The sequence below is a fragment of the Pogona vitticeps genome, chromosome 4, assembly GCF_051106095.1.
Source record: "Pogona vitticeps strain Pit_001003342236 chromosome 4, PviZW2.1, whole genome shotgun sequence".
NCBI classification, from domain to species: Eukaryota; Metazoa; Chordata; class Lepidosauria; order Squamata; family Agamidae; genus Pogona; species Pogona vitticeps.
In genome coordinates, this window is record NC_135786.1 from 226,215,891 (window position 1) to 226,243,877 (window position 27,987).

The window sequence follows — 27,987 nt, forward strand, 5'->3', positions numbered from 1 at the left end:
GGCTAAAAATGGGTCCTGGTCTGGAAAGTGTTGAGGACTAGACTTGTCCTAGCTCAAAAGCCTCCTACTGCCTAAGATTTCAGGGCCAATGGCTAAGACCATGGGGGAGCCCCTTGTGAATTCAAATGGGAAGCAGAGACTGGGAATCCAATCCCCCAGTGGTCCTCTTGAACAGGGGTTGGATTTGATGATCCATCAGGTCCCTTCCTGCTCTGCAGTTTTAAGATGATTATGGTGATTCCTGGTGTGGCGCCATGAACTGGAGCCTTCAGCAAGTAGGCTTGTGTGTAATGGACGATGCAGAGGGTGGCCAGAATGCTGTTTACAAGCAGGGAGCATAAGGGCTCTGCAAGGAAGTGATCCACTCCCCGGCTTGCAGTACCTCGAGCCCAAGATGATCCCATTGGCAGCAACAGGGTCTTCCTTTTGCTTCAAGGGTAAACAGCAGGGAAATGTGCCGGCTGTGCAGCGAGCAGTTCCACAGACCCTCAGAACAAACAGCTGATGGGCCCGTAGGATTAAGTGAAGCAGCAAGATCTCAACGCCAACAGCCGCTCTAAAGCAGGCCGGATCATGAAAAAGACAAGAGGCGTTTCTGAGCATGATAAATAGCACGCCTTGAAAACCATGAGAATTTGGGACTTACTAGCTTGGCAGTGCCCTCTTTCCTGAGATTTCAGATCAAATCCTGCAATCTAAGGCATGGATTAATTTTTTTTTCCCAATTGCAATCTCAAGTCCTTGTTGTTTACTGCCAGTCAAATGCTGTTCCCTGCATATCTTTTATGATTGATGATTTCCCACTAATTTTCACTCATCCTCTGGGATCTGATCCATTTTCTTTTCATGATAGGTACCTCTTACTGATCAAATGGATGGGGAGCTTCAAGGCATCTTTGTCTGAACTTTTGCTGATGGGAAACCATCCTGTATCTCCCTATTCTATCCAAACCACAGTTCCCTGTCCGATAGGTTAATCTTTAGGACAATCCAGGGTTTGCATAGGAGAACATCCTCAGGTTGCAATTTTAGGCACACTTAATGTGGGAGCCCGGGAAAACTCCCTGAGTTTTAATCTCCTAAGAAAAGTTCCTAAAATGGGAAGTGCGAATCGAAACCATGGTGGAATTAACTCTTTTCCACCCAAGTTTAACTGATTAAATGCCCATCTGAGAGGGTGGGTATCATTCCCCCTTCAGCAGCTGTTTGTTTTCCTTGCAGTTTGAAAATATCACAATCTCCCGTTTAGCAACAGGAGGGTGGATTCACAAACTCCCCTAACAATTTGGGATTTAGGCAATAGAGGCGCTGTAAATACATGAACTCTTGGCAACCTGAGGTTTGCCGTCCCAAAACCAAAAATATCCTGCTGCCCCGTGTGAGGCTCGAACTCACGACCTTCAGATTATGAGACTGACGCGCTGCCTACTGCGCTAACGAGGCGGCTGAAAAGTTGCCCCTCAAGTGCCCTCATGAAATGGAAAATCAAGGCGCGAGCGGCACTCCTGCCCCGCCCAGAATTCGGGGGAGTGCGTCACATCTGCCTTTGTTCTGCTATACGTTTTCAGTTAAGTGGGCGGAGCGATTGGGAGGCGGGACGGAGAACAGTCGTTGGCCCCTCCCCTCTCCGGCGCTGGCTGTGGATTAAGTGCAGTGACAGTGGTCTGAGGGGGAAAAGCGGATCGAAATCAGATTAATATTTTGCCGCCCCCGGTCCTTATCAAGACCCGCTCCGTTTGGCCCAGAAAGGAGTGCCCTGCAAAAGTTACTTTTTTGGACTACAAAAAAGGTGTCCAAAAAAGAACTTTGTCCAAGTTCTGCTTGAAACCTATGAATCCTGTTGACTTCGGGAGTTGTACTCCAAAGAGTAGCTTTGCCGAGCGCAGCCTGGAACTAATAAATGCCTGAGGGCGTAACTAGTTGTTGCACATATTAATAGAACCCAATTAATGATCAGACGTTTTTGGAGAATAATGCTTGGCTAGCCAGAAGAAAGAAAAGGCTCTGGGGTAGAAGAATATATTATAAACGAAGCTGAAGGGTCGTGCTTCTCTGCCCAGGGTCCTCTTTCCACAGAACATGTCCACAAGTCTAGTGTGGAAACCACCATTCAACTCCTTGCCTACGGCTTGTCCTGTCAGTGTGAATTTACAAAGGTTGTTGTTGTTAAGTCGTGTCCGACTCTTCGTGACCCCATGGACCAGAGCACGCCAGGCCCTCCTGCCTTCCACTGCCTCCCGGAGTTGGGTCAGATTCATGTTGGTGGCTTCAATGACACTGTCCAACCATCTTGTCCTCTGTCGTCCCCTTCTCCTCTTGCCTTCACACTTTCCCAACATGAGGATCTTTTCCTTCTCAAAAGATGGCCAAAGTATTTCTGCCATCAAAGTGGTATCATCTGCATATCGGAGGTTGTTGATATTTCTTCCGGCAATCTTAATTCCGGCTTGGGATTCCTCCAGTCCGACCTTTCGCATGATGTACTCTGCATATAAGTTAGATAAACTGGGGGACAATATACAGCCTAGTCGTACTCCTTTCCTAGTTTTGAACCAATCAGTTCTTCCCTATCTAATTCTAACAAAGTAGACTCTGTCTAAATGGGCGGGATAGAGATCAAATAAATAACTGTTGTTTCCTGTCCCACGTATAGGTTTCTTAGGAGATAGATAAGGTGGTCAGGCACTCCCATTTCTTTAAGGACTTGCCATAGTTTGCTGTGGTTTTGCGTAGTCAATGAAGCAGAAGTAGGTGTTTTTCTGGAACTCTCTGGCTTTCTCCATAATTCAGCGCATATTAGCAATTTGGTCTCTAGCTCCTCTGTCCCTTTGAAATCCAGCTTGTACTTCTGGGATTTCTCGGTCCACATACTGCTGAAGCCTACCTTGGAGGATTTTGAGTATAACCTTGCTAGCGTGTGAAATGAGTGCAATTGTATGGTAGTTGGAGCATTCTTTGGCACTGCCCTTCTTTGGAATTGGGATGTAGACTGATCTTTTCCAATCCTCTGGCCACTGCTGAGTTTTCCAAACTTGCTGAAGCCTGCCTTTACAAAGGCAGACCACCCCTTAAGTAGGAGGGTCCACTGTGCCAATATACATGGCAAGCCCCAACCTGCGAAGGGTTGCCCAGAGCTCCTTTTCAAGCCAACTGAAATAGCCATCAGCATCACCTTTTCATGTGACAGTTCTTGTTTACTCGTTTAGTCATGTCCAACTCTTCGTGACCCCATGGGCTAGAGCATGGCAGACCCTCCTGTCTTCCACTGCCTCACGGAGCTGGGTCAAATTGATTCTGGTAGCTTCAATGACACTGTCCAACCATCTTGTCCTCTGTCATCCCCTTCTCCTCTTGCCCTCAAACTTTCCCAACATCAGGGGCTTTTCCAGGGAGTCTTCTTATGAGATGGCCAAAGTATTGGAACCTCAGCTTCAGGATCTCTCTTTCCAGTGAGCACTCAGGGTTGATTTCCTTTAGAATGGATAGGTTTCTTCTCCTTGCAGGCCAGGGGACTCTCAAGAGCCTCCTCCACCACCACAAATCAATAGCATCAATTCTTCGGCGGTCAGCTTTCTTTATGGTCCAGCTCTCACTTCTATACATCACTACAGGAAAAACCATAGCTTTGACTCTGAGGACTTTTGTTGGCAAGGTGATGTCTCTGCCTTTTAAGATGTTGTCTAAGTTTGTCATTGTTTTCCTCCCAAGAAGCAGGCGTCTTTTAATTTCGTGGCTGCCATCACCATCTGCACCATCAGAGGCCAAAAAAGTAAAATCTGTCACAGCCTCCATCCTTCTATTTCCCAGTATTTCCCAGGAGGTGACCATGATCTTAGTTTTTTTGATGTTGAGCTTCAGACCATTTTTTGTGCTCTCCTCTTTCACCCTCATTAAGAGGTTCTTTAATTCCTCCTCACTTTCTGCCATCATCTGCATATTGGAGGTGACAGAATGCAATAAAAATTGTTTATACGTTGTAAAATGGCTGCTTTTTTGCAAGTCTTTTGTTCCTGAATGTACTACAAATTACCTTAACTGGGGTGTCTCAAGTTGTACTAGAGTATATGAGAAAGAGGCAGAGAAAGGGAGAGGAACATGTTGAACCATAGCAAATTCACTACCACAATCATCATTATCCTTTCATCATCAGCAGCCATAAGTGGCTGGCAATGTGAAAATTATCCATACGACAACTATCAGCAGCTTCCAGATGCACTGAAATGTGTTGGATATGGGTGATGGGACTTGTAGTCCATCAACACCTGGAGGGCTTTCAGTTCCTCATCTCTGCTTTAGAAGATCAAAATAAAACAGGCAGAGTACAGAGTAATTCAACCAGATGTGATCAATGTGTCAGATTTCAATTGGTATGATTGAAGCTGACAAGCCATTATTCACATGTCCACTTCATGAGTCCACCTGCCTCTCTCCTGTGTAACTGCAATGAATAAGTTGCTCCCAACATGCTTTTTTTCACCCTCTGAGCCTGTCGTGCAACTGACGGTTAATGCCAACGACCCGTTAAGGTTACATAACCAATTTGACTGGCTGGTGCATGAAGAGTGCCTGGAAGTGATCTTTTTATACTGTTCATAGGCTTCCATGCCTGGATTCTTTGCTTAGTACTTTGCTCTGGACTATGAAAGCTGCAATCACTGAATCTAAATATCTTTCTCAATTAGTATTGCTTTTACTCCACAGATCAGCAAGAAAAATGCCCAGACCTTAAGAAAATGATATTTCTGGACTACACCTCCCCCATAGTCCCTCAGCTAGCATGGTCCCTGGACTTGGTAGTTGGCAAATCTGGAAGGGTATTAATTAACAAAGATGTCATATTTAGCATAAATGCTCTTTACCAGAGAACATTTTGTTATATTTTGATCTTATTTTAATGCAACACGTGTCTTTCCCTGTGACCTTAAAAACACGATTTTAGATCGATTTTTATGCATTACTGCTTTGAATGGATTTTTCGTACTACTTGTGTTTTCCATTTTTTTTCTTTTCCATTTCTCAGAGTGACATTTTTAAAACTTTTGAATACTTATTGATCTTTGCCTTAATATTGCCTGTCAGTAATGTAAGATGCCCCCTTATTAATTGTTTGTAGTTTTTAAATATTGTCTTTTAATGATGTTAACCACCGTTGTATAGTCATTGTTTTCAACTTTAAGTACTCCTTTTTCATTGTTGTAAGCTGCCTTGGGTCCTTTTCAAGGAGAAGGGCGGAGTAAAATATTTTAAATAAATAAACAATACAAATAAAAGCAATGTAATATACAGTGTTGCTATTTTGTTGTTATGTGCCATCAAGTTGCTCATGGTGACCCACTGACCAAGAGATATCTGAAAGGTCCCGTCCTCAGCAACCCCGCTCAGCTTTTGCAAACTCAAGCTGTGGCTCCCTTTAGGGAGACAGTCCATCTCATATTTGGTCTTCCTCTTTTCCTGCTGCTTCCCACCTTTCCCAGCATTATTGTCTTTTTCTTGTGGGTGTGCCCAAAGTAGGACAGCCTCAGTTTCAGCATTTTTGCCTCCAGAGATAGTTATGGCTTGATTTGATCTAGGACCCACTTGTTCATCTTTCTGGCAGTCCAGGATACCTTCAAAATGCTGTCTTCCAACACCACATTTCGAATAAATCCATTTTTTTTTCAGTTTACTCAGTCTGAACTTTATCTTTGGAGTCATGAGAGACAGAGAGCCTTGAATCTATTTAAAAAGATAAGAACCCCAGGCTGTTGCTTTTTGCAGACAAAACCAAACATTGAGGCCATTTTCACCTGCCACAGCATTGCACAATGCAGACAAATTCTGCATGCAGTGATTATTATGGCTGAAGAAAAGGATGAGTTTTGTAGCAATGCATACAGCTGATTCCCAGCATTGTGTAGTGTATTAGGACTCTGGAGATCAGGGTTCAAATTCCTGTGCTGCCAGGGAAACTCAGTGGGGAAGTGGAACTGGTAAAACCCCTTAAATATCTCATTTATCTTGAAAGCCCTATTAGGGTTTCTATATGTCAGTTTTACACATGCACACACACACACACACACACACACACACACACACACACACAGAGTCCTTACACACACACACACACACACACACACACACACACACACACACACACACACACACACACAGAGTCCTTCAGCCCATTTCTAGTGATATTGATCTCTTATGTATAAATATGAATTTACTTTGCTCCTTGGTAGCTTTTGTAAAAGCATTGAGCTGCCTTAAAAATTGGTCCAACTCTATTCAGGAATGCTTTTGCATGTTCTCCCTGAGTACCACCTTCATTTCTTGCCCCGTCAGATTAAATGACAGAGAAAAGGAAGTCAGATGATGAAATCAAAGGTGGATAATGAGCAGCTGGGTCTCCTTTGTTCAGCCCCAGGGAGAAGGTGTGATTTTCTCAGTTCAGCAAACAAATCACTTTCAGACTTGATTGCCATCTGGAACGTGATTGTTGGAGAAGTGCATCTGCTAAGCTTGTATAATTATTTTTTTTTAAGTTCCAGAATGCACTCATACTATGAAATCTGGAGAGGGAAGGCTGAGACGTTTAGCCTTAGGTATGGAGGACTCTGTCTGCCTTTGAAAATCACAAGAAAAGAGAGTCTGGAAACTAGCATGTACAGGTGCTGAAGGTGTGTGGTTCAACCCACTGCTGCTTAAAATTGGGGTTGTTTGCTGTTTGTTTTGTCTAAATTTCGAGGCAGACCAGATCCAACTCTACATCTCAGGGAAAGAGTCTGGTGGAGAAACATGAACAGATCAAGGCACATGGGTAAGATTCGGCGCCGACTGGAAGAAGTCAAAAATTCCTCCTTCCGACTAGCAAAACTGGATTTTAATCATAATGAAAGTGTGCGTCTGGCCACGGATGCCCTCTTAGATGGCGGGGTTCAGTCCTACTTCAAGGCTTTGGAAGAAGAAGGAGAAGTTGATTTCCTGTCATCCGTGGAAACTCAATATATCGAGAAAAATGCAAGGGAGCCATACTATTCTAATGAGACTCATGCGGATGGAGAAACGGGACCCAGACAGAATAATGACACCAGGTCCCTCCCGTCGGGAACTTACTTCCCACTGGTATCTGAGGCCAGCGAACCAGCCCTTCTCCACACATGGAACGTGGCTAAAAAGCCCTACTTGGAAGAGAAGTCAAGTGCTACTGTGTATTTCCAAACAGAGAAAAACAGTAATATTCGGGACCTGATACGACGCTGCATCAACAAGACCTCCCAGGTATGGAAATGGGCTCTGGAACTTGAAAATTCTCTCTTTCTCTCTCACTCTCATTCTCTCTTGGAAATACAGGTCCCAGAATCTCCCAGTCAACTGGCCAAGAGATTCTAGGAGCGGCAGTCCAAGAAAAAAGAACTTCTTCAAGATCTGGAGATGGGAATTGGGTGAACAAAGCTAGCTCAAAGAAGCAGGCAGGCATGTTGGGTCAACTATGTGGTCATCACAGTCCTTCTACTGTACAAGTTGAGACCGCAGAACAGATCCGTTGTATCTTCCTGTCAGGGACAGCCCTACCGTTAGGCAGAGTGAGACGACGGCCCTCCAAACATTCCCCCTGGGTGGTCGCCTCCTGCTGTCGGAGGATGAAGGGTTGTGTGCCAGGAAGCTTATCCTGCACCCCCTAAAATAGTCTCCTTTTCTCAGGGATAATGATGGGTGTTGTCCTGTTGCTAGTGTTGAAGTACAATTCAGCTACCAAACCCACCGGTGTCTGCCTCAGGAATTACAGGAGGGGGTGCCATCTTGTCATGTGCTTCAGGCAGCAAAGTGTCTCGGGACACTGCGGTTTTCAGCTCGGTTAACCCTGGCAAAACCATCCCCCTCGAGCAGTGAAGGGCAAGGGTGTCCCTCTAGCACCAAGGAGGTTGCAAACTGTTTTTTTTTGGGGGGGGTCACCTTATATGTGTTGTAGCCCTTGTTAAATAATGTCTTCCTTGACCTTTCAGAGCGGGGTATTAAAGTTATTGTGTATGTGCATGGGTGAAAAAAACATGCCCTATGGGGGAGGAAAAAAAAAACCCGCTAACTTTCTGAGAGGGAATAACTTTAACCCATTAAAATGCCTTTTTAGGCCAACATAGCAGGAGGTGATTGCAAGTTACCTCGCTATTGTAAAAGGGGGTCACAACTTTTAAAAGGTTGGGAAACCACTGCTCTAGAGATGATGATGATGATGATGATGATGATGATGATGATGATGATGATGGTGATGGTGATGGTGATGGTGATGATGGTGATGGTGATGGTGATGGTGATGGTGATGATGATTACTGTAACTCCTATCATCCCTCTCCATTTTCTGTGCTGGCTTAGGATGCTGGGATTTATATGCCAACAGATACCTTGGCAGTTAGAATTACTTATCTAGGCTATGGAGACACCTGGAATTATGGTATTAACCCCCCCATAGTGGCCAGAATGAATGAGATAGTGAAGTTTTCAGAGTATTCTACAAGGTTTAGCTAAATGTTCCAGTCCATGGCATTGGTCGCCTGCTGAACAGGGCCAATGTCTTCAGATCCTTGTTATGTCTTTCTGCTTGGTTTACATCCATCTGTTCTCCACTGTAGGTACTGGCCATATTGATGGATGTCTTCACTGATGCTGAGATATTCTGTGATGTTTTAGAAGCAGCCAACAAGCGAAGGGTGTTTGTCTACCTGCTGCTTGACCACTGCCACCTAAAGCTCTTCCTGGAAATGTGTGACAAGCTGAAGGTTGCTGAAGAGCACTTCAAGGTATGGTTGAGTTCTCTTACAAAAATCCCCCTCCGGTGGACATGATTTGTTATCCTTACACAGGATCAGAGTTTGGGAAAAATTACTTTTATGAACTACCCCCCCCCCCCAGAAGGCTTCAGGCAGCAAAAAGTTTTTCTTGTCCAAGATCTAAACAAACTAAGGTTGGTTGTTGTGGGTTTTTCGGGCTCTTTGGCCATGTTCTGAAGGTTGTTCTTCCTAACGTTTCGCCAGTCTCTGTGGCCGGCATCTTCAGAGGACAGCACTCTGTGCTCTGGTGTAGTTGGCTTGGGAGTGCAGTATTTATAGCTGTGAGATAGGCTTTTGTCTTTTTCTGTAGATGGGTGATTAGTGTGTCTTGTTGTGGGTGGGTGTTGGCTTTGTTTCTCTGCATGCTTTTGAAAGAAAATAAAACATCAGAATAAGGGTCAGAATAAGCGGTGTCCAAAGCACGGGTATGACAGAACAAGTGGGGCTTGCTGCAAAACTTTGTAGCATGGAGTGGTCAACTGTTCAGGGTGCCAGTCATATTGTCTTCTTAGGGAACCCTCCGTTTCATCCCTTCTCCCACCTTGTTTTCTATTCCCTTCTTCAACAGTCAGTCAGTGCTCCACACCTACCGAGCATGGACTGTTTCCAGGGTCCTCCCTGGAGGATGCTTTTCCCCTCATACAACTGAAACAACTTCAGGGGATGATGGTGATGAACATGGAGGTTGCAGTGACTGGCAGGCCTAAATGCCTGTATATCCCTGCATGCCTAACTTTGTATATCCATGGGAACCTTCTGCCAGAAGACAGAAGCCTTTACCAAAAATCAAGAGTATATCAGAATTTAAATGGTATTATTTATATTTATATGAAGGCATGTCTACATATCTATATCTATATAATATATACTGTATGTGCACATGAACACACATATCATGGCACTGTTCCTCTGAGTAGGAAGATCAAGGCAACATTTAGTTTTATCCTTGCAACACCCTTGTGAGGTAAGCTAGGATGGGAGACGATGACTGACATATAATGTTCTTTGATAACTTACCAGAACATTTCTGTGCGAACCGTTACGGGGGAAATTTACTGTGCCAAATCAGGTCGGAAGTTCTCTGGTCAAATCCAAGAAAAATTCATCATCTCAGACTGGAGATATGTTCTGTCTGGATCCTACAGGTAAGATTACCCATCGTATTTTGTTTTCTAAGAGGGATGCATTCAACACTGTACCTTGTCTTATTTACTAGCTCCATGATATACATTCCGTTACAGAAAGAGAGCTATTTTGATGAATGTATGAAGTACCTTGGTGGATCAGACCAAAGATTTATGAAGTGCAGGATTCTTTTCGCACCATGGGCATCCATGTGCCTCAATGGCAAGTTTCCAACCAGAACATGAATGGAGTAACACCTTCCTGTTCATGATTCCCAGCAATTGGGAAGCTGATGGTCTCTGATGCTCAAGACCATATTGCATACATAATTAGTGAGCACTGCACATGTTTCTTTAGGCATCCTATTCTGAAAGAGACAGCAAAGATTGCTCTCTGCTGCCTGTCCCAGAATAAGCTATTTCTTTTATATTTATTTATTTGTTTGTTTGTTTGTTTGTTTGTTTGTTTGTTTGTTTGTTTGTTTGTTTGTTTATATCCCGCCTGTCTGGTCGGTTATATACAGTATTTTATTTATAGGCCGCCTTTTCCCCAATAAGGGGACCCAAGGCTATGCAGCTCTTTTCATTCCTGCGAGTTCATTTTTTTATGGCCCAGAAGGAGTAATTGGGAGAGCAGATTAGTCTATTTTCCAGCCAGTGGTGTAGTCAGATAATTTCTAAACCCCGGATTTAACTACCTTACACCTCTTCTGCCTTTATTTTATTTAAAATATTTTTATCCCCCCTTTCTCCTTTAAAAAGACCCAAGATGATTCGGTGTACTACTTGCTTACCTGAGAGGTGAGCAACTTGATATCTGTGGACTATATTACAGCTTCCCAGGAACCTAAATGTGACTCCCAGGTGTCTCAGCCTCCCTGCACACACAACCCTTCCAAATTTTAAATTAATTTTAGATGAAAGAACCTTTCGTCTTAGAAAATCCTGATGTGCTGTCTAGGCAGCAGGAGGCAAATCTGCCCCAGTTTGTGGGAGCAGAGCACACCTAGCCCATCCCCCACCCCAAAATAATTTAATTTTTTTTGAAAACTTGACCATTTTTCCATGTTCAAGGTTTTTCCATCGTTCCTGTTCTTGCTAACATTTTGAAAAAAACTAGTCTGGGTGGGTCGTCACCCCCCGAGGTCCAGGGATGGGCTGTACTGGCTCCTGGATCTCTGGAAGCTGCTTAACCCCTTTTTGTTGTTGTTGTTTAGTCGTTTAGTCGTGTCCGACTCTTCGTGATCCCATGGACCAGAGCACACCAGGCCCTCCTGTCTTCCACTGCCTACCGGATTTGGGTCAAATTCATGTTGGTTGCTTCGATGACACTGTCCAACCACCTTGTCCTCTGTCATTCCCTTCTCCTCTTGCCTTCACACTTTCCCAACATCAGGGTGTTTTCCAGGGAGTCTTCTCTTCTCATGAGATGGCCAAATTCCTGGACCCTCAGCTTCAGGATCTGTCCTTCCAGTGAGCACTCAGGGTTGATTTCCTTCCAAATGGATAGGTTTGTTCTCTTTGCAGTCCAGGGGACTCTCAAGAGTCTCCTCCAGCACCACAATTCAAAAGCATCAATTCTTCAGCGGTCAGCCTTCTTTATGGTCCAGCTCTCACTTCCATACATCACTACTGGAAAAAACCATAGCTTGGACTATGCGGACTTTTGTTGGCAAGGTGATGTCTCTGCTTTTTAAGATGCTGTCTAGGTTTGTCATCGGTTTCCTCCCAAGAAGCAAGCGTCTTTTAATTTCGTGGCTGCTGTCACCATCTGCAGTGATCACGGAGCTCAAGAAAGTAAAATCTGTCACTGTCTCCATATCTTCCCCTTCTATTTCCCAGGAAGTGATGTGACCAGTGGCCATGATCTTAGTTTTTTTGATGTTGAGCTTCAGACCATTTTTTTGAGCTCTCCTCTTTCACCCTCATCACAAAGTTCCTTAATTCCTCCTCACTTTCTGCCATCAGAGTGGTATCATCTGCATATCGGGGGCTGTTGATATTTCTTCCAGCAATCTTAATTCCAGCTTGGGATTCCTCCAGCCTTTCGTATTATGTATTCTGCATATAAGTTAAATAAGCTGGGGGACAATATACTGTACAGCCTTGTCGTACTCCTTTCCCAATTTTGAACCAATCAGTTGTTCCATATACACCCAAATGTGGTAGCCCAGCCGCATTTACACTCCTCCCCGCTGATTCTGTTGAGAGGGGCCTTGGCTTCTGGCCCCAAATCCCCTCCTGATGGACCCACTGTTTCCAGATGGCAGAAGGGCACTGAGTAGGAAGGAACGCATAAAGGAGGAGCAGGAGCAAGAAGGAAGGACTTTAGCACAAACTGCTGGAGAGCTCAGTGGTTAAGGAGAAGTTAGGAGTTCAATTCCGCACTGTGACTCCTTGACATTGGATAGATTCCGTAGGGTCCCTTCCACTTCTACAGTTCTAAGATGATGATGATACTGATGGGGAGGAAAAGGGCAAGTATTGGCACAGACATTCATAGCTTACTTTTAAAAAAATTAAGATTATGAGATTCCTGAGTACTGATCACAATTTGAGTGGGTATAATATTATGCATGGTTGCTTTCTCTGGTGATGTTTCCATTATCCCTGAAGAGTTAAGCTTATTCATGCCCTGTTGCTTTCAATTTGACTCTTATCTCTCCTGATTAGTTCTACAAGGTGAGCTGCAACAGCTTGTTGTAAACAGCCAACTTGCCCTACTCTTTGTAAAGTCAGGCAGATCCCTTTGACAGAGATTCTCAATCTAACTGAGGGCATCAAATCTGCAATTTCTTAAAATTTCCATTAGATTTGATGGCACGGTGGGGGAGGGGAAGAATATGGGATTTTTCAGCTCGGGTGTCAAAAATGGCTGAGGCTAGCTCCGCCAAACAAGATCACCTCAGAACTTGGAAAAATAACTTTCCCTGAAACCTGACTACAACACCCTCAGTCCCAACCCCCATACACACAACATTCATTTCTGGAATGATCTGACACTTTCGTGATTTTAATGTGGAGAATGGGCGAACGTGACTGGATGCGCTGCAGGACGTATTCTTTGAAACAAAATCCTGGATTTATTCCAGGTAAAATTTCCCCCCGAGAAACTGCCTTTGATGAAACGGGGTTGGATTTGGGCTGGAGAAAACATCCCACCTAGATTTTTTGTTTCTTTAAAAACGCCTCATAAATATGTTTCCTCTTGAAAATGTTTGCAGCATTAAGCAATCTTTGACCGCACCTTTGGATGTTTTCAGCAAACAAGGTGAAGTTATGCAGAAATCCTCCCTCAAACCCAGCTCTGTTATATGTTGAAAAAAATGGGCAATGGCCATGAACTTTTTTTAAAAAATAGGCTGAACAGGGATTTTCTTGTAGTTAAAGAAGAGCAGGGCTAGAACTGTTGGAGTAACTCAATGGTTTAGGTATGGTTGGGAGTTCAATTCCCCGCTGTGCTTCCCTGATAGGGATTGGACTCAATAATAGGGTCCCTTCCTGTTTGGCAGTTCTTAAGGTTATTATTCTTACTGCCATGGAGAAAGAACATCAAGGGAGAAAAAACTTCAAGGCCCCTTCAGATCCCTTAAGCTTCTAGTCTTTTTCCTTGCAGAGGTCTAAGGGATGGCGTAGCTATCTTGCATCCAGGGAGGAAGAAATTTCCTTCAAATTGGTTGACATTTAATTAAAGCTACTTTATTAACTAAAAGCTTGCACGCCCATTAACATTGCTTATATTTAGGGTGGGGGTTTTGTCGGTTTGTTTTGCTGTTTCCCATCACTTCATCCAACGTTATTGTTTATGGTGTTTCTACGTCACAGTACACATTTCTAGGTGAGGAAGTTTGTAGAAATTCTCTTCATCTAAAATGTTTACATGAACAAGCCTCTCACCTGACATTCAAAGGTGAAAACAACCTGGATGTTAACCACCCTGAAGAACATTATTCTTATCCCAATTTCAGAAGCAAAGCAGGATAAGTTGTGGTTTGTACTGTACTTTCAAAGACTAGCACAAAACACCAATCCAGGTTGTGCTAGGGAAGAATCTAGCCTGAAACTCTGGAGAGTAGCTGTTGACAGTCAGAGCTGACAATATTGGATTAGATGGGCCAACAGTCTCACTTAGGATAAGCCTGTCTTTGTTTTATAGGTGTGCGTGTGTGTGCATACGTATGTATGCTTAAGTATATATTTGATGTCAGGTGAACAACTGAGAAAGACAGATATTGTAGACTGGCGCCAATACCAGGAAGGCGCTCCTTCGTTTGGAGTACCAAAAGAAGACCCTTTGATCATGTCATTTGAGTACAGGCAGGCTGATAGGGTGGTAGGACCACCAACTAAGTACTCAGAGCAGCATAATGACTTCTCTTTTTTGGACTACAGTTCCCAGAATTCCCTAGCCAGCATGGCTGAATAGGTAACGTTTCCAAGATCTGCAGGTATGCTGCTCCCAAGCTGGTTATGGCCAACCGTCATCCTTTTCAGTTACGCTCAGCAACGTTTGCCCTTAAAACGTTCTAACACAGATACTTAACTCATCTTTTGCCCTTTGCCACTTACCCATCCCCTTCTCCTCCAGTTTCACCTGGTTGTGTGGCCAGGTCCATCGGAACATCCTCTGCAAGTTAACTGGCCAAGTGGTGGAGCTTTTTGATGAAGAATTTCGGCACCTCTATGCCTTGTCCAAGCCTGTGGCAGGGCTGAGACCTCCATCACACACCTCGCCCTTCTGGCTCAACAAAAGCACGGCAGCCACCCAAGGCAGCGTGAGCAACAGCAGTAACCGAGGAAGCATCCGGACCCCATCAGACCCCTTCAGCTCTCTGTCAAACGACAGTGCGTCACCAAACAGGCAGCCTCCGAGGACTCCTCTTTCTAACAGCCACCCCGTGTCACCCTCGCCTCTCCAGAGGGTCCACTCTTTCCATGGGTACACTACCTACATGACCAGTCCACCTCCACCAAATGGTATCCAGGTCAACTACTACCAGCGGCAGTACATCAAGGATTCACCCGCCGTTCTGTACAACAACATTAACATTTACAGGCCTATGAGAAGGAGACAAGAAGACTTCAACAGGGCACAGATGAATCCAGTCTGGAGATGTCTTCAGAAAGCCAACCTGATCGGATGATTGCGTCGAGGCTGCAAGAATTCAAAATCCAAGGATGAGGAGAAATCCTAAACAGAGAGATGTGTGGATAACTGGATTCATGATTTTGAGGTAAAGGTAAAGGTTCCCCTTGACAATTTTTGTCCAGTCGTGTTCGACTCTAGGGGGCGGTGCTCATTGCCATTTCCAAGCCATAGAGCCAGCGTTTGTCCGAAGACAATCTTCCGTGGTCACATGGACAGTGCAACTTAGACATGGAACGCTGTTACCTTCCCACCTAGGTGGTCCCTATTAATCTACTCGCATTTGCATGCTTTCGAACCGCTGGTTGGCGGGAGCTGGGACAAGCAACGGGAGCTCACTCCGTTGCGTGGATTCGATCTTACGACTGCTGGTCTTCTGACCCTGCAGCACAGGCTTCTGCAGTTTAGCCCGCAGCGCCACCACATCCCATGATTTTGAAGAGTCTGCTATTCCAGAGCTTTTTGCTAATCCAGGAGCAGATGTTTCATGACCTTCAACAAGAGTGGCACCCTTCTCTGAGTAGACCTTCCTTCCTTCTACAGCAGTGAGTGCCTCACACATCCTTCGGAATCTGGTACCCTCCAGATGAGTTGCACCTCCAGCTCTCACCACAGGAGAGTACAAAGTTAGGAGAATCTCCTCTAGTTCATCCATATATACATTCACATAAAGAATAGTGTGTGTCTTTGTAAGAAAGAGGGAATGAGAGAGAGTCCCTCGTAAGACTGCATTTGAAAACAGTATACAGTATATGACCATTTCTGGACTGTGCCATTTCAGACTAGAGGAGAATCGAAATAATAAATGTTTTTGGAGAAAAAAATCCCAGGACCTATAAAATCTGATACCAGGTTTTATTTGAATATGGTAATATGGGATATATTGACAAGTGTATACCCCCCTTGAGGGAAGGATTAAACTATGCTTCATCTATCCCAGTTTCCGTAACTCTGATGTGGGACGATGCAGACATATTTTAACCACCTGTTTGTATAAACTAGGGTAGATTACTGCATAGGCATATTAAGTCAGAAGAAGTTTCACAGTGTTTCGGGTGTGACCAAGGAGGAAGACTTTTTAAAAAGATATATATATATAGGAATACATGTAAAAGATCTTATCTAATATATCTATATACTGTATAACTACTCATTTATACTTGTTATTTCAGTACACAATAAATCTTTTCCAGAAACACTTGGCTATTGTGGCTTTCACATCAGCACATACCCTGATGTCTTAATTCATTATGATACCAATGTGACAGCGGTCAAACCACACTCTGCGTTAAAGGGAGACTCTTTAGAGGCCGTGAAGTGTTGTAAACCAGCACACCTCTACGACTGTACTGTACTGAGGTAAAAAATAAACACACGAATACCAAAATCCCTTAAAACTATTTTTAAAGAAGTGAGATGTATATTGGGGGAGACGGTGGAAGCATGGATAGCTCAGTGGGTATTTACTAGCTGGAAAATAATGAAAAATGTCACCCTAAGTCAACACTGACTTGACCGTATGTGATTATTTATGTATTAAGTGAAGGGGCCTTTTCCATCTCTCTTTGATGAAAAATACCTTCAAAATGAAAAGGCCTGCCTACAATTTTGCTGTATAAGTGTCACGGGGCATGGGTACGCTCTCTAAGAGTAACTGAAATATCCTTAAAGAAATGCAGTAGAATTTAATCTTCCAGAGATAAAATGGAACACAAGAGTCAATCGCCTCCGCTCCAGGTTCTTCAAAATTTAATTATACAGACTGGTGCTCACTGTAACATTTAAAGTGACTAAAAATCAATCCATAAATACTACAGGGAGGAACGAAACATTACAACCATACACTTATTTTTCTAGAATGTGTATTGTTCTGAAGTAAAAACAAAAGAAATACCTAAAGCTGCTTTCGCTGAATCTGGAACAGTCCTAAAGCTAATCACCGCCTATTATACTCAAAGCATATCATTCTAAGGAAGAAAATACCAACATGTGGGATACAAAACAGAAGACAGGCTGTCATTCGTCTTTGTCCTTTTAAGAAAACATTTTAAGTAAGTAAATAAATAAAGTCTTGCTTGAAAGATTTCACAGGAGTCTCATGTGCCACCAGAGGATATATTCCCCACTCTATTAAATACGACTCTTCAATCAGTGTTGTAAATGTTTATTTAAGTGTTTATAAGTAAATCATATAAAGTGAATCATGGATGGTCTTATTTTATTCATTCAATCTGTTGTGCTTTGGTAACATTTATATTTGCTTATATATCATCATGTTAATCAAGGTATTTATTCATTTCTTATCTTCTTCTCTATCTCTCTGTTCTTCTCTAACACAAGACTGGTCCTAACTGCCTAAACTGCTTTTCTCCAACTCATATCCCTAACTCATCCCTAACTGACTCCAAACTGAAACTCTAACTGACTTCCATTCTTCTTATACTTCCTTAGCCCCGCCTCTTCTGCACAACTATTGGCTCCCGAATCAGGGCTCCAGGGTGATGGACAGGAGTGGTTACTGACCTGTCCATCACAGCATTTCTCTTAAATGCCTCCCGCATTGGAACACTCACCATCTCTGGAGGTGATTGGTTCCATTGTTCTACTGCTCTAAGTTAGGAAGTTTTTTTCTGATATTCAACCAAAATCTGGCTTCCTATAACTTGAGCCCATTGTCGTGTGTCCTGCACTCTAGGTTGATTGAGAACAGATCTTGCCCGTCCTCTATGACAGCCTTTCAAATATTTGAAAAGTGCTATTATATCATAGAATCACAGAACCGTCCTAGGGTTGGAAGGGACCTTGGAGGTCTTCTAGTCCAACCCCCTACCCAAGGCAGGAGACCTCCTACTATCCCAGACAGATGGTGGTCCAATCTTTTCTTGAAAACCTCCAGCAATGGGGCATCCACAACATTGGGAAGCCAGCTGTTCCACTGCTTAATGGTTCTCACCGTCAGGAAATTCCTCTTTATTTCCAGGTTGGATCTCTGACGAGTTTCCATCCATCGGTTCTTGTCTTACCCTCAGGCACAACGGAGAATAAATTGATGCCCTCTTCCCTGTGACAACCCTTCAGATATTGGAAGACTGCTATCATGTATCCCCTCAGTCTTCTTTTCGTTAAGCTAAACATAACTAGTTATTTTAGCCTCCAGTTCCCTTAACATCTTTGTTGTTCTTCTCTGCACCCCTTCCAGGGCTTCATCATCTTTTTTGTATTGTGGTGACCAGACGTGGACATAGCACCCAAGTGTGGCCTCACTAGCACGGAATAGAGTGGTAATATCACTTCCCGTGATCTTGATGCTATTCCTGTTGATGCAGCCTAGGACTGTGTTGGCTTTCTTGGCAGTTGCATCACACTGCTCACTCATCCTTAGGCGATGGTCTACCAGGACATCTAAAACCCTCTCACAGGTACTACTGTCAAGCCAGGTACCGCTTATCCTGTACCTGTGCATCTGGTTTCTCCTGCCTAAGTGCAGGACCTTACTTTTCCCGCCACTTTTTTTCCTCAAGGCTAAATAAACATGCCCAGTTCTTTCAGTCTTTCCTCACCGGACTTGGTTTCCAGCTCCTGATCGTCCTTGTCATCCTCCTCTGAAGGTGTTCCAGTTTGTCTACATTCTTCTTACAGTGTGGTGTCCAAAACTGGACACCGTGCTGAAGATGAGGCCTAACCAGTGCTGAATAGAGGGGAACTAGCACCATGTGGGACTTGGAGACTATACTTCCGTTAATTTGGATTCTGCTCTGAGCAGGTGGTTGGACTCAATGGCCTTATAGGCCCCTTCCAACTTCATTATTCTATGAACCTAAAATAGCATTTGCCTCTAATAAATAAACTTAATTGAATGTATATCGAATAGAGCAACATATGCTTCCCAAGCTTCTTTTCCTGTCATTTTGGTATCTCCATATTGTGCATTTATCGCCCTTTTACACCGTTGATTGGACCCTAATTCTACCACCAAATCATAAACCTCTTCATTTAGCAATTATTTTTCATATTCCTTTCCCCCCATAATATTCTCTACATTTGGTTTCAGTGCAGTCACATATAAAGTGATCATGCTAACCATAGTTACGCCAAGAACAAAACAAAACCAAAAAAAACCCCAACCTTCTGACTGAGGAAAACTTTAGTGTAAAAAAGGACACATGCTCTTTATTCTACATATAGAATTTCTGATCCTTTCCAGGTGGGCAGTGTGAGTAGATCCAAAACAATAAAGAGCGGAACTATCCGTCACCCCCCTACTCTGGGCACGATGCGCCAATGACAGCAAAAATGAATAGGCCACCAGTCCCAAAGTGTGGGCAAGGGACACAATGTTGGCTAGTCCCTTCGGTCCATGCATTAACGAGCTCATCAACCTACCTAATAGACAAGGCACTTGTATGTAAACAGCACAGCCTGCCTTGGAGAAAGCTAAGTCATTCAGGCTCAGTTAATCAAACTGTGAGAGGGCTTGCTCCAGGTGTGTGATGCAACTTTCAGTCCTTCTCCGGTCAGAGTAAAACACAGGTAGTTTGGCTAAGCACATTCCTTGACCCACATCCATACAAGCCCTGTTAACAACCAGGATAAAATGAAAGACAGAAAAAGGAACTCCATGTTAGCCAAACTGCATTCAAGTCCAGCAGTCCAAGTGAGAAAAGTTCTCTTTGAGCTTGTGGAACCACTTTCTTTCAAACTCCTCAGTGGCTGCACTCAAGAGGGACGTCAAGGCTGAAGCCCCAATGCATTTCACCTCTCCCTGAGCATCTTCTTTCAGCTTTTCCGGGACAAGATCCTCTCCCATCATCTGCAAGGAAGAAGGTGAAAGGCAACCAATGAGCAAAGTCATAGATTTCTCTTTGAGAAAAGACATGGAGGTGTGGGAAGGTAAGGAGAGAAATTGGGACAATGGCTTAACATGCAGAAGGCCCCTGATATGGCCACTTAACAGATCAGGAACAAGTACAGTGGTGCCTCGCTTAACGGGCGCCCCGTTTAACGACGAATCTGCATAGCGACAATTTTTTGCGATCGCATTGCGATGTTTTTAATGGGAAAAAATTGCTTTGCGATGATCGGTACCCTGTTTCGCTTACTGATCATCGCATAGCGATGATTTTCTTACAGCTGATCGGCGATTCCAAAATGGCCGCTGGGTAAACAAGATGGCCGCCCAGTGTGTTTTCGCTAGGATTCCTTGCTTACCAGGCAGCAAAAATGGCCGCCGTATGGAGGATTTTCACTTAAAGGTGAGTGCACGCGCTCGTAATCTCAAGATTAGACCACTGCAACGCGCTCTACGTGGGGCTGCCTTTGAGGTTGATACGGAAACTTCAGATGGTGCAGAACGCAGCGGCCAGACTCCTTACGGGAGGGAGGAAATACCATCATATTACTCCTATACTGGCTAGATTGCATTGGCTGCCCATTCGTTTCCGTATCGAATTCAAAGTTTTAATGCTCACTTATAAGGCCCTAAACGGTTTGGGACCTCGATACTTGGCGGAACGCCTTCTCCCACCAAGATCTACCCGGATCACCCGCGCGAGCCAGGAGGTGAGGCTGAGGAGCCTCACGCCGAGGGAGGCCCGGAGGGAAAAGACTCGAAACCGGGCCTTCTCGGCGGTGGCTCCTCGCCTCTGGAACAATCTTCCTCCTGAGATTCGCGCGGCCCCTACGCTGGGTACATTCAAAATCCAACTAAAAACATGGCTTTATGTCCAGGCCTTCCCTCCTGCCAGCATTTAAGTTAATTTATTTATTTTATTTATTTATTTATTGGACTTATATACCGCCCCATAGCGCTACAAGCACTCTCCGGGCGGTTTACAATTTTTTAATTATACAGGCTACACATTGCCCCCCCCAGCAAGCTGGGTACTCATTTTACCGACCTCGGAAGGATGGAAGGCTGAGTCAACCTTGAGCCGGCTACCTGGGATTTGAACCCCAGGTCGTGAGCACAGTTTTAGCTGCAGTACAGCGTTTTAACCACTGCGCCACGAGGCTCTTTAATTTATTTAATTTAACTTTTTCTTTTTTATCTATCATTTATTATTTTTAGTATGTTTGTTAATAATGGATGTTCATGTTTTAATTGTATTTGTTCTGTTGTTAGCCACTCAGAGTGGTATAATTATACCAGATGAGTGGGATATAAATCAAATAAATAAATAAAATAAATAAATAAATAGGAACACATTGAAGGTGTTTCAATGCATTCCTATGGGCTTTTTAAAACCGTATAGCAACGAAATCGCTTTGCAGCAATTTTTGCTGCAAGGATTATCGTCGCTATGTGGAGCACCACTGTAATGGGAAAGCCCTCTCTCAGCCTAAGGCCCTTCAGAAGCTGCTGCCAGTTAGTGGGCAACACTGCATAGCTTGCTGAATAGCCTGCCATGATAAAAAGCAGTCTCTTATACTGCTGTGTGTGCCAATTCCACATGGTAGGTACAACTGTATATACGTTTGTTTGAGAATGCATGGTGAATGATTGCTAGTGGTAGGTTGCATGTGCATCAGTCCAGTCTAAGAGAGAAAGCTATTAGATAGTTTGCTATTAGAAAATATTAGAAAAAAGCTGAGGCATCTGACTTTGGGAGGAAGCTGTGGAATCTAATGTATGTTCTTGTTGTAACTTGTATGGCAACAAGCATCCACAAGGACAAACATACAGATAGAACAGAATGTGCTGAAACTGTAAAGAGACAAGTGAAAAGTTAATGAGATTATAAGCTATCCGATGAAAACCTTGACAGATTTTAACTCTGAAATATTTATTATGCACACCACTGACAAATGTTGGCATATAGGATGTGTGTGTTTCATCAAAAGTTTTTTTTTCTTTTTAAGGACAATGTAAACACCCCTTAGCTATGGCAGTACTTAAGCCGTAGTGGAAAGGGATCACTAATTGTGCAGGGTTAGAACTGAGGACCATTTAGGGTTAGAACCATTTCAAGGAAGCAGATTTGGCTAACTTTCCTTGACCGGAAATACTTAAGTCACCTGTCAGAAATGCTGTTGCTCTAAAACTCCTACACTGAGCAGAGGAAAGGACCAAATGTCCTCCAACTATACCATGTGACCGTCACATGAGTCCATTACCAATTCTGACCATTCCAGGCAGCAGCCTGCCATGCTTCCAGGTTGCTTCCTGAGTGGCTGATAAGAACAAAATGATAGGATGCAAATTTGCTGGACATGAATAGTTTTTCCAACCCTAACCCGGGGAACATGGGAACTGTAGTTCAATATATCTGAAGGGCTCTGGGTTAGGAAAGGAGGCAGTAATGCATAAAACCTCGACTTGCCTCAGTTACCACGGACAAAGCTTGTTCCTTCAGCTCCATAGATGCCAACCGGTCTTCAATTTCTCGCTGTGCTTGTAAGTTTCTTTCTAAAGCGAAGGAAGATTGGTTCGATTCCGTGAGCTGAAACAAGAGCCTGAGGATAGAAAACAAAAACTGAAACCTATATGGGCAGGTCATAACTGCTCTGACAGTCAAAACCAACGAGAGATAACATCAGTGAGTGAAAGTTTGGCTTGAACCATGGGGGGTTTCCATAGTTTCCACAGGATCATGTGCTAATGAAGCCATTCAAAACCTTTTTCTGGGCCAAATCAAGATCATGTAAGTCGAATAACGAATCTTATAAGGTGGGGTTTGAAGAACTGTTATCCTCTATGGCTGTGTTCAAATGGGCTAGGGTCCCCCAGGGGGCCACATGGCCCCTGTGGAGAATGCCTGTTCTAGTGGGACAGCACCCGTTTTTCCATGTGTCCTTTTATAAATATATGTGCTGATGTCAGCTTTAGGGATGGTTCACACGTAACACAGTTCGTTTTGCTATCCAAACCACCACCAATCAAACCATGGTTTCCAAGAAGCCGCAAGAACAGCCAGCAGCCACACTCATCACGTGACTACACTTAGACGAGAGCAACGTATTTTGGCTAGAATAAGTCCACTGACATGTTCTACCAACGTTAATTAAGAAACGGCAGGGGAGTCATGATCTCTGCCAGGTCTGTTTCGCTCCTAAGATGAGAAATGTAGAAAGGTATTGTACGTGACATATACTGCTTGTCTACTAGTGGGCAAAGTGTGACCCCAGGCCCACGTGTGGCTTCCAAAGCTGTTTTTTGTGAACTCTACTTTTTGTAGCAAAAGATAAAGATGAATTATAGGTCCTAAAAACCTCCGTAAGTGACAATGTACCTTTTAAATAACTGGCAGGCCCTCCCTGCACTGTTTAACACCCCCAAATACCCATTTTTAAAACCTTCTAGCTGCTTCTGGTTCTATTTTCTGTCTTGGGGGTCTTTTTCATCCTACGAGTGGCCCCTGGACAACGGGTAGCATGGAAACCTGGCCCACAGAGGAGCGGAACCTGTCCATCCTAGTACTGTAGTACCATACCTTGCTCTAACAAAAGAAGCACATGCGTATATCCAAATGTCTTGCGGCTGTTCCATGGAATCACAGTCAGCAGTCTTCATTTTGTGGTTTGCTTCTGATTTCCCCAAGGCACTGGGGAGTCCCACTCTTCTTTGGCCTTCCTCGCAAGACCCAAAGCTGCCATTTGTTTTGGGAGAAAACCACGAAGATGCATCATTCCCCAAACTGTGCTTCTTGCGACATTGGAAGTTGGCTGCAGCTGATGAAACGGGGAGAGAGTCCCCTGTAGCTGAGACACCACACTGATGGGGATCAGTTTCTGACCCTGGAAACAGGGCCGGGGGCTTCAAAAGTCTTCTATAAGCCTCAGCAAGCAGCTTCCAGTTCCCTGGGTGGAAAGGGTGTAATGCAATGAGTTGCTGCAGGCCCTCTATGATTTTCCCACTATGTTCCAGAGTGCGGAAAATAACAAGCTGCAAGTCTAGCACAGTGGTCATGTGGTCAGTATTGGTTGCCCCATTTTTCTAGAAATAAAGAAAAAAATCAAAATATAAGAAAAATAAATCAATAATATATAAAAGAATCTGCTGAAAAACAACAAAGTCTCCTCACAACAATAGTTACTATGGCATGAAACCGTGCAATGAAATGAACTGTGTCCATGAAAACTGATGCTGTGGCAACTCTGTTGGAACATAACATGCCACAAGAGACTGCGTTGTTTTTGCTGCAACAGATTTACAGAGACAGATATTTAGAAAATGGGCTGGTGGAATATCTTCCTAAACATGAAAAAAACACTCAACCACCTAAAAAGAAAATAAAGAACATTCATTAGGTGAAGCCAAACTATAAAACTAAAAAATACTGAGGTCAATTTAAATTGCACCCAACGACAGATCCTACCATAAGGTAAACGATATGATTTTATCCACATCTCTGCCCATGGCTATGTATTAGAGTTCCCAAGGTATCCCTAGATACCTCTCCCCCCCACCTCAATTTCCTCAATAATCAAGCACACCCAAGAAGTCTCCTGGAGGTACAGTTGTTGTTTTAAAGGCTATCTTCCACCCTCACCCCTGTTTTACACTCCAACAATGTTTAATCACTTCCAGTTTTAAAACAAGGGCCAAATGCAGTCTGCTGCAGTCCCAGGACGAAAAATAAGGCAGAGTCACCCCTGTAAATCCTCATCCTGCCAATACAGTGGATATAGCAGAAATGGGAGGATATTTTCTTGGAACAGATTAGAGATAAGCATGAACCACAGTCTGGCCCAGTTCAGCACACTTTTTCTGCAAGTGCCATGTGCTTCCCTCCCTGCCTACTCTGCACGATCGCCCATTCACCAGCAGCAATGCACACTTCCCTGCTCTGCCTCCTCTAGCAGCCGCCCACTCAGATGAGGAGGCAGGGCAGGGAAGCTCACAGCACTGCCAGTGAGTGGATGATCACACAGAGGAGACAGAGGAAGAAAGTGTGCTGCTGCCAGTGAATGGGCAATCGCGCAGGGGAGGGAAGCACGTGGCCCCCACAAACACCTGTGCAGGTGTGGCGCCAAACCGCAGTTCATGCTCATCCCTAGAAGTGATCATAAGAAATGTGGTTGGTAACCACATCCTTCAGAAAATGATTTTTTTCTGCATTGACAGTCCTGAAGAATTCTGATCAAGATAGCCTTTCAAGAGAAGGAAATGGGAAAACTACCAACCAGCTTTTCTGCAATCTCCAAAGCTTCCTTAGGCCTCCTCAGCTGAGCTAAGCAGCGAGCCTGGCTCTCCAGCACGTCTCTTCTCATGGCAAGATTGCTAGGAGGCAAGAGGGCAAGGCAGTCCGAATACTCGGCCAGGGCCTTCTGAAAGGAGAGATGAAAACACTAAGCTGAAATGTTGTATAGTTCTAGAAGACTAAGTCAACTACGGTCTGGTAATGTCTTCAAACGTAAAGCAAGATCAAGCTCCAAAATGGGTAACGATATGATTGCTTAAAAAACATGAGCAAGTTTAAGATTTCAGTCCTGTGCACCAGAGGTGGAGACCATTTGGGCATGGGAGGGATTTGATTTGGATCAGATATGATAACCTGCATGAAACCAAACCCCAAATGAAATCCATATTTGTTGTTCTTGTTTAGTCATTAAGTCGTGTCCAACTTTTCGTGACCCCATGGACCAGAACACGCCAGGCCCTCCTGTCTTCCACTGCCTCACGGAGCTGGGTAAAATTAATTCCAGTAGCTTCGATGACACTGTCCAACCATCTTGTCCTCTGTCGTCCCCTTCTCCTCTTGCCCTCACACTTTCCCAACATCAGGGTCTTTTCCAGGGAGTCTTCTCTTCTCATGAGATGGCCAAAGTATTGGAGCCTCAGCTTCAGGATCTGTCCTTCCAGTGAGCACTCGGGGTTGATTTCCTTTAGAGTTGATAGGTTTGTTCTCCTTGCGGTCCAGGGGACTCTCAAGAGTCTCCTCCAGCACCACAATTCAAAAGCATCCATATACAGGCTACCATTCTTGTCCAGACATTATGCTTGGCAGAAAGTAGAAACATACAAGGGTGGGGGAGAGAAAATACCTTAAATTCTTGGCGTTTATATGCCAGATCTCCTCTGAATTTTTTTAGGTTGACAGCTTCAGCATCATCCTCACACTCTGTTTCCTCGCAAAACCACTGGAAGGGAAAAGAAAGGCAAAGGAACAGTATCACAATTTTATTTATAAAGCAGTTGCAAGACCCAGAAGGTGTTAACATAAATCTGGGATAGATCAGCCTACTGATCTAATACCCTGAGGAGATTCTGCATCCTGCCCACAAAGATTCTCACTCCAGGTGCCATGAAAAAGCTTTAGTCCTGAAGCACCTTTTGCCAAAAGGTTGGAGAAAGAATGAGATGTGCAAAAGGATGGCAATTAATCTGGACTGCTTCCCCAAACCCCACAATGAAGCAGGGAAACTGCAGAGTTAAAAGCCTCATCTGGAAATATTGAGAAAATCCAACAAAGAGGAAAAATGAAATCGGCGAACTATTATTACTCAAAAATACCAAACACAGTCAATCAAAATTATTTAAATGTTGACTGGTATTATATAAGAGATAATTTTAACCTAAAACCGAAATACTGTATCTGTTAAATATTGACGCTGTATGCATATATGTATGTACACGTTATTATTATTATTATTATTATTATTATTATTATTATTATTATTATTATTATTATTATTATTATTATTATTATTATTATTATTATTATAGCATCAGGAGCTGTCTGTCTCCAGGCGACCTAACCTCTGAACATGTCAGGACAGGGTTAAAATCTTTTTCTATAAAGTAGACTATAAAGTCACCCATATGGTGCCAAAGTCAATGCATGGAGCTGGGACTCAGGAGAAGTGGGTTCAAATCCTCCCTCCATCACGAACCTCAAGAGTGTGAGAAGTGGAGAAAAGGCCAAGAACCCCGTGTGCTGACTTGAACTCGCTACTTAGAGGAAAAACAGGTTATAACGATCACAGATAATAAGGAGTGCCATACCACCCAAAGAATGCATGCAATTTGCCCTATTTGCGAAGTCTTCCCTTGCCTCCCCCCCCCGCTCCAAAAGGCTACCAAATAAGAGCTTGCCTCTGAGCATGTGCAGAGTTTATTACCCTTTTCTCTAAACCAAACGATGACACTAGAGTTTAAGGGACTGCAGCTCTCGGGACCCCGTTACTCAATTAAATATAAAGGGGGCAGAAGGCGTATCCTTCCACTCACCTCCGGCTCACAGCACCGGGCTCTGTATTCAAGGGAAGAGCGCCCTTCCCGCTGCCGGCCGCCTCCCTCGAAGACGGACTCCTCGAACTCGGAGCCCAGCGGCAGCTCCATCCCGGCAGCGAAGGCAGGGGAGAACGACTGCGCCGGAGGCTCGCTTGCTAGAGCGGCCCCCCTTCATGGGTCATTGAAGACAGCACCGTCTCCTGCCTAGAGCGGCTCTCGAGTACAAGCGTACTCTCATAGAGGTATGCACCCTACTTCCAAGGGTAGACTCACACGTTGCTTCGCACTTCCGGGTTGACTGTGGAAGAGGCTCTGTTGTCTTCCTCGAGGCGCGCCAGAAGTGGCAGAGAAAACGGCTTGGCATCCAGGATTGTAGGGTATCTCTCGTTGGGCAGCAGCCCTCCATGGCCAGTGGTGCCTGTTCTCACCCAGGCCTGATTTTGCACAAATATGTACATTTCCCCCCTCCTGTCTGAGTCAGTGGACTTGATCCACGAAAGCTCATATTAACATATAATGGCAGCCCAATAAATGGGATGAGCCACTGGTGCATTTGTAAAATATAGCTGTTACTTTTTAAGGTATCAATTCGTCCTTCTGTCTTTCTTAATCCTTGCACACACTTAACAGTATCTTGACTTTTCAGCAGGCAATATGCACATCTTCAACTCTCATTTTTAAATTCCTCTCCTAAGGACTAGAAACTTGGGTACTGGTAACAAAATCCAACCCAACTCA

At 44.0% G+C, this 27,987-nt stretch overlaps 2 protein-coding genes, 1 non-coding gene and 1 pseudogene across 4 annotated transcripts; 2 read left to right on the top strand and 2 right to left on the bottom strand.

The window, feature by feature from the left end:
- Window positions 1-1,370: 1,370 nt before the first annotated feature.
- TRNAM-CAU (transfer RNA methionine (anticodon CAU)) lies at window positions 1,371-1,443 on the bottom strand. Its single transcript has one exon. It is a non-coding gene; the product is annotated as a tRNA-Met (tRNA).
- Window positions 1,444-5,002: 3,559 nt separating this feature from the next.
- On the top strand, window positions 5,003-9,956 carry FAM83A (family with sequence similarity 83 member A). Its single transcript, XM_020796513.3, has 3 exons — window positions 5,003-7,260; window positions 8,610-8,777; window positions 9,828-9,956. The coding sequence occupies exons 1-3, from the start codon at window positions 6,778-6,780 to the stop codon at window positions 9,954-9,956; spliced, it is 780 nt and encodes a 259-aa protein (XP_020652172.3). The 5' UTR covers window positions 5,003-6,777.
- A 4,495-nt stretch (window positions 9,957-14,451) lies between these two features.
- LOC140707043 (protein FAM83A pseudogene) lies at window positions 14,452-15,503 on the top strand (annotated as a pseudogene). The gene has a single exon (XR_013545016.1). The product of XR_013545016.1 is annotated as a protein FAM83A pseudogene (transcript).
- A 1,722-nt stretch (window positions 15,504-17,225) lies between these two features.
- On the bottom strand, window positions 17,226-27,449 carry C4H8orf76 (chromosome 4 C8orf76 homolog). The gene is made up of 6 exons (XM_072999295.2): window positions 27,247-27,449; window positions 26,061-26,156; window positions 25,200-25,343; window positions 23,507-24,009; window positions 22,397-22,529; window positions 17,226-19,887 (listed from the first exon to the last, which is right to left on the bottom strand). The coding sequence occupies exons 1-6, from the start codon at window positions 27,355-27,357 to the stop codon at window positions 19,714-19,716; spliced, it is 1,161 nt and encodes a 386-aa protein (XP_072855396.2). The 5' UTR covers window positions 27,358-27,449; the 3' UTR covers window positions 17,226-19,713.
- Between the last annotated feature and the right edge of the window lie 538 nt (window positions 27,450-27,987).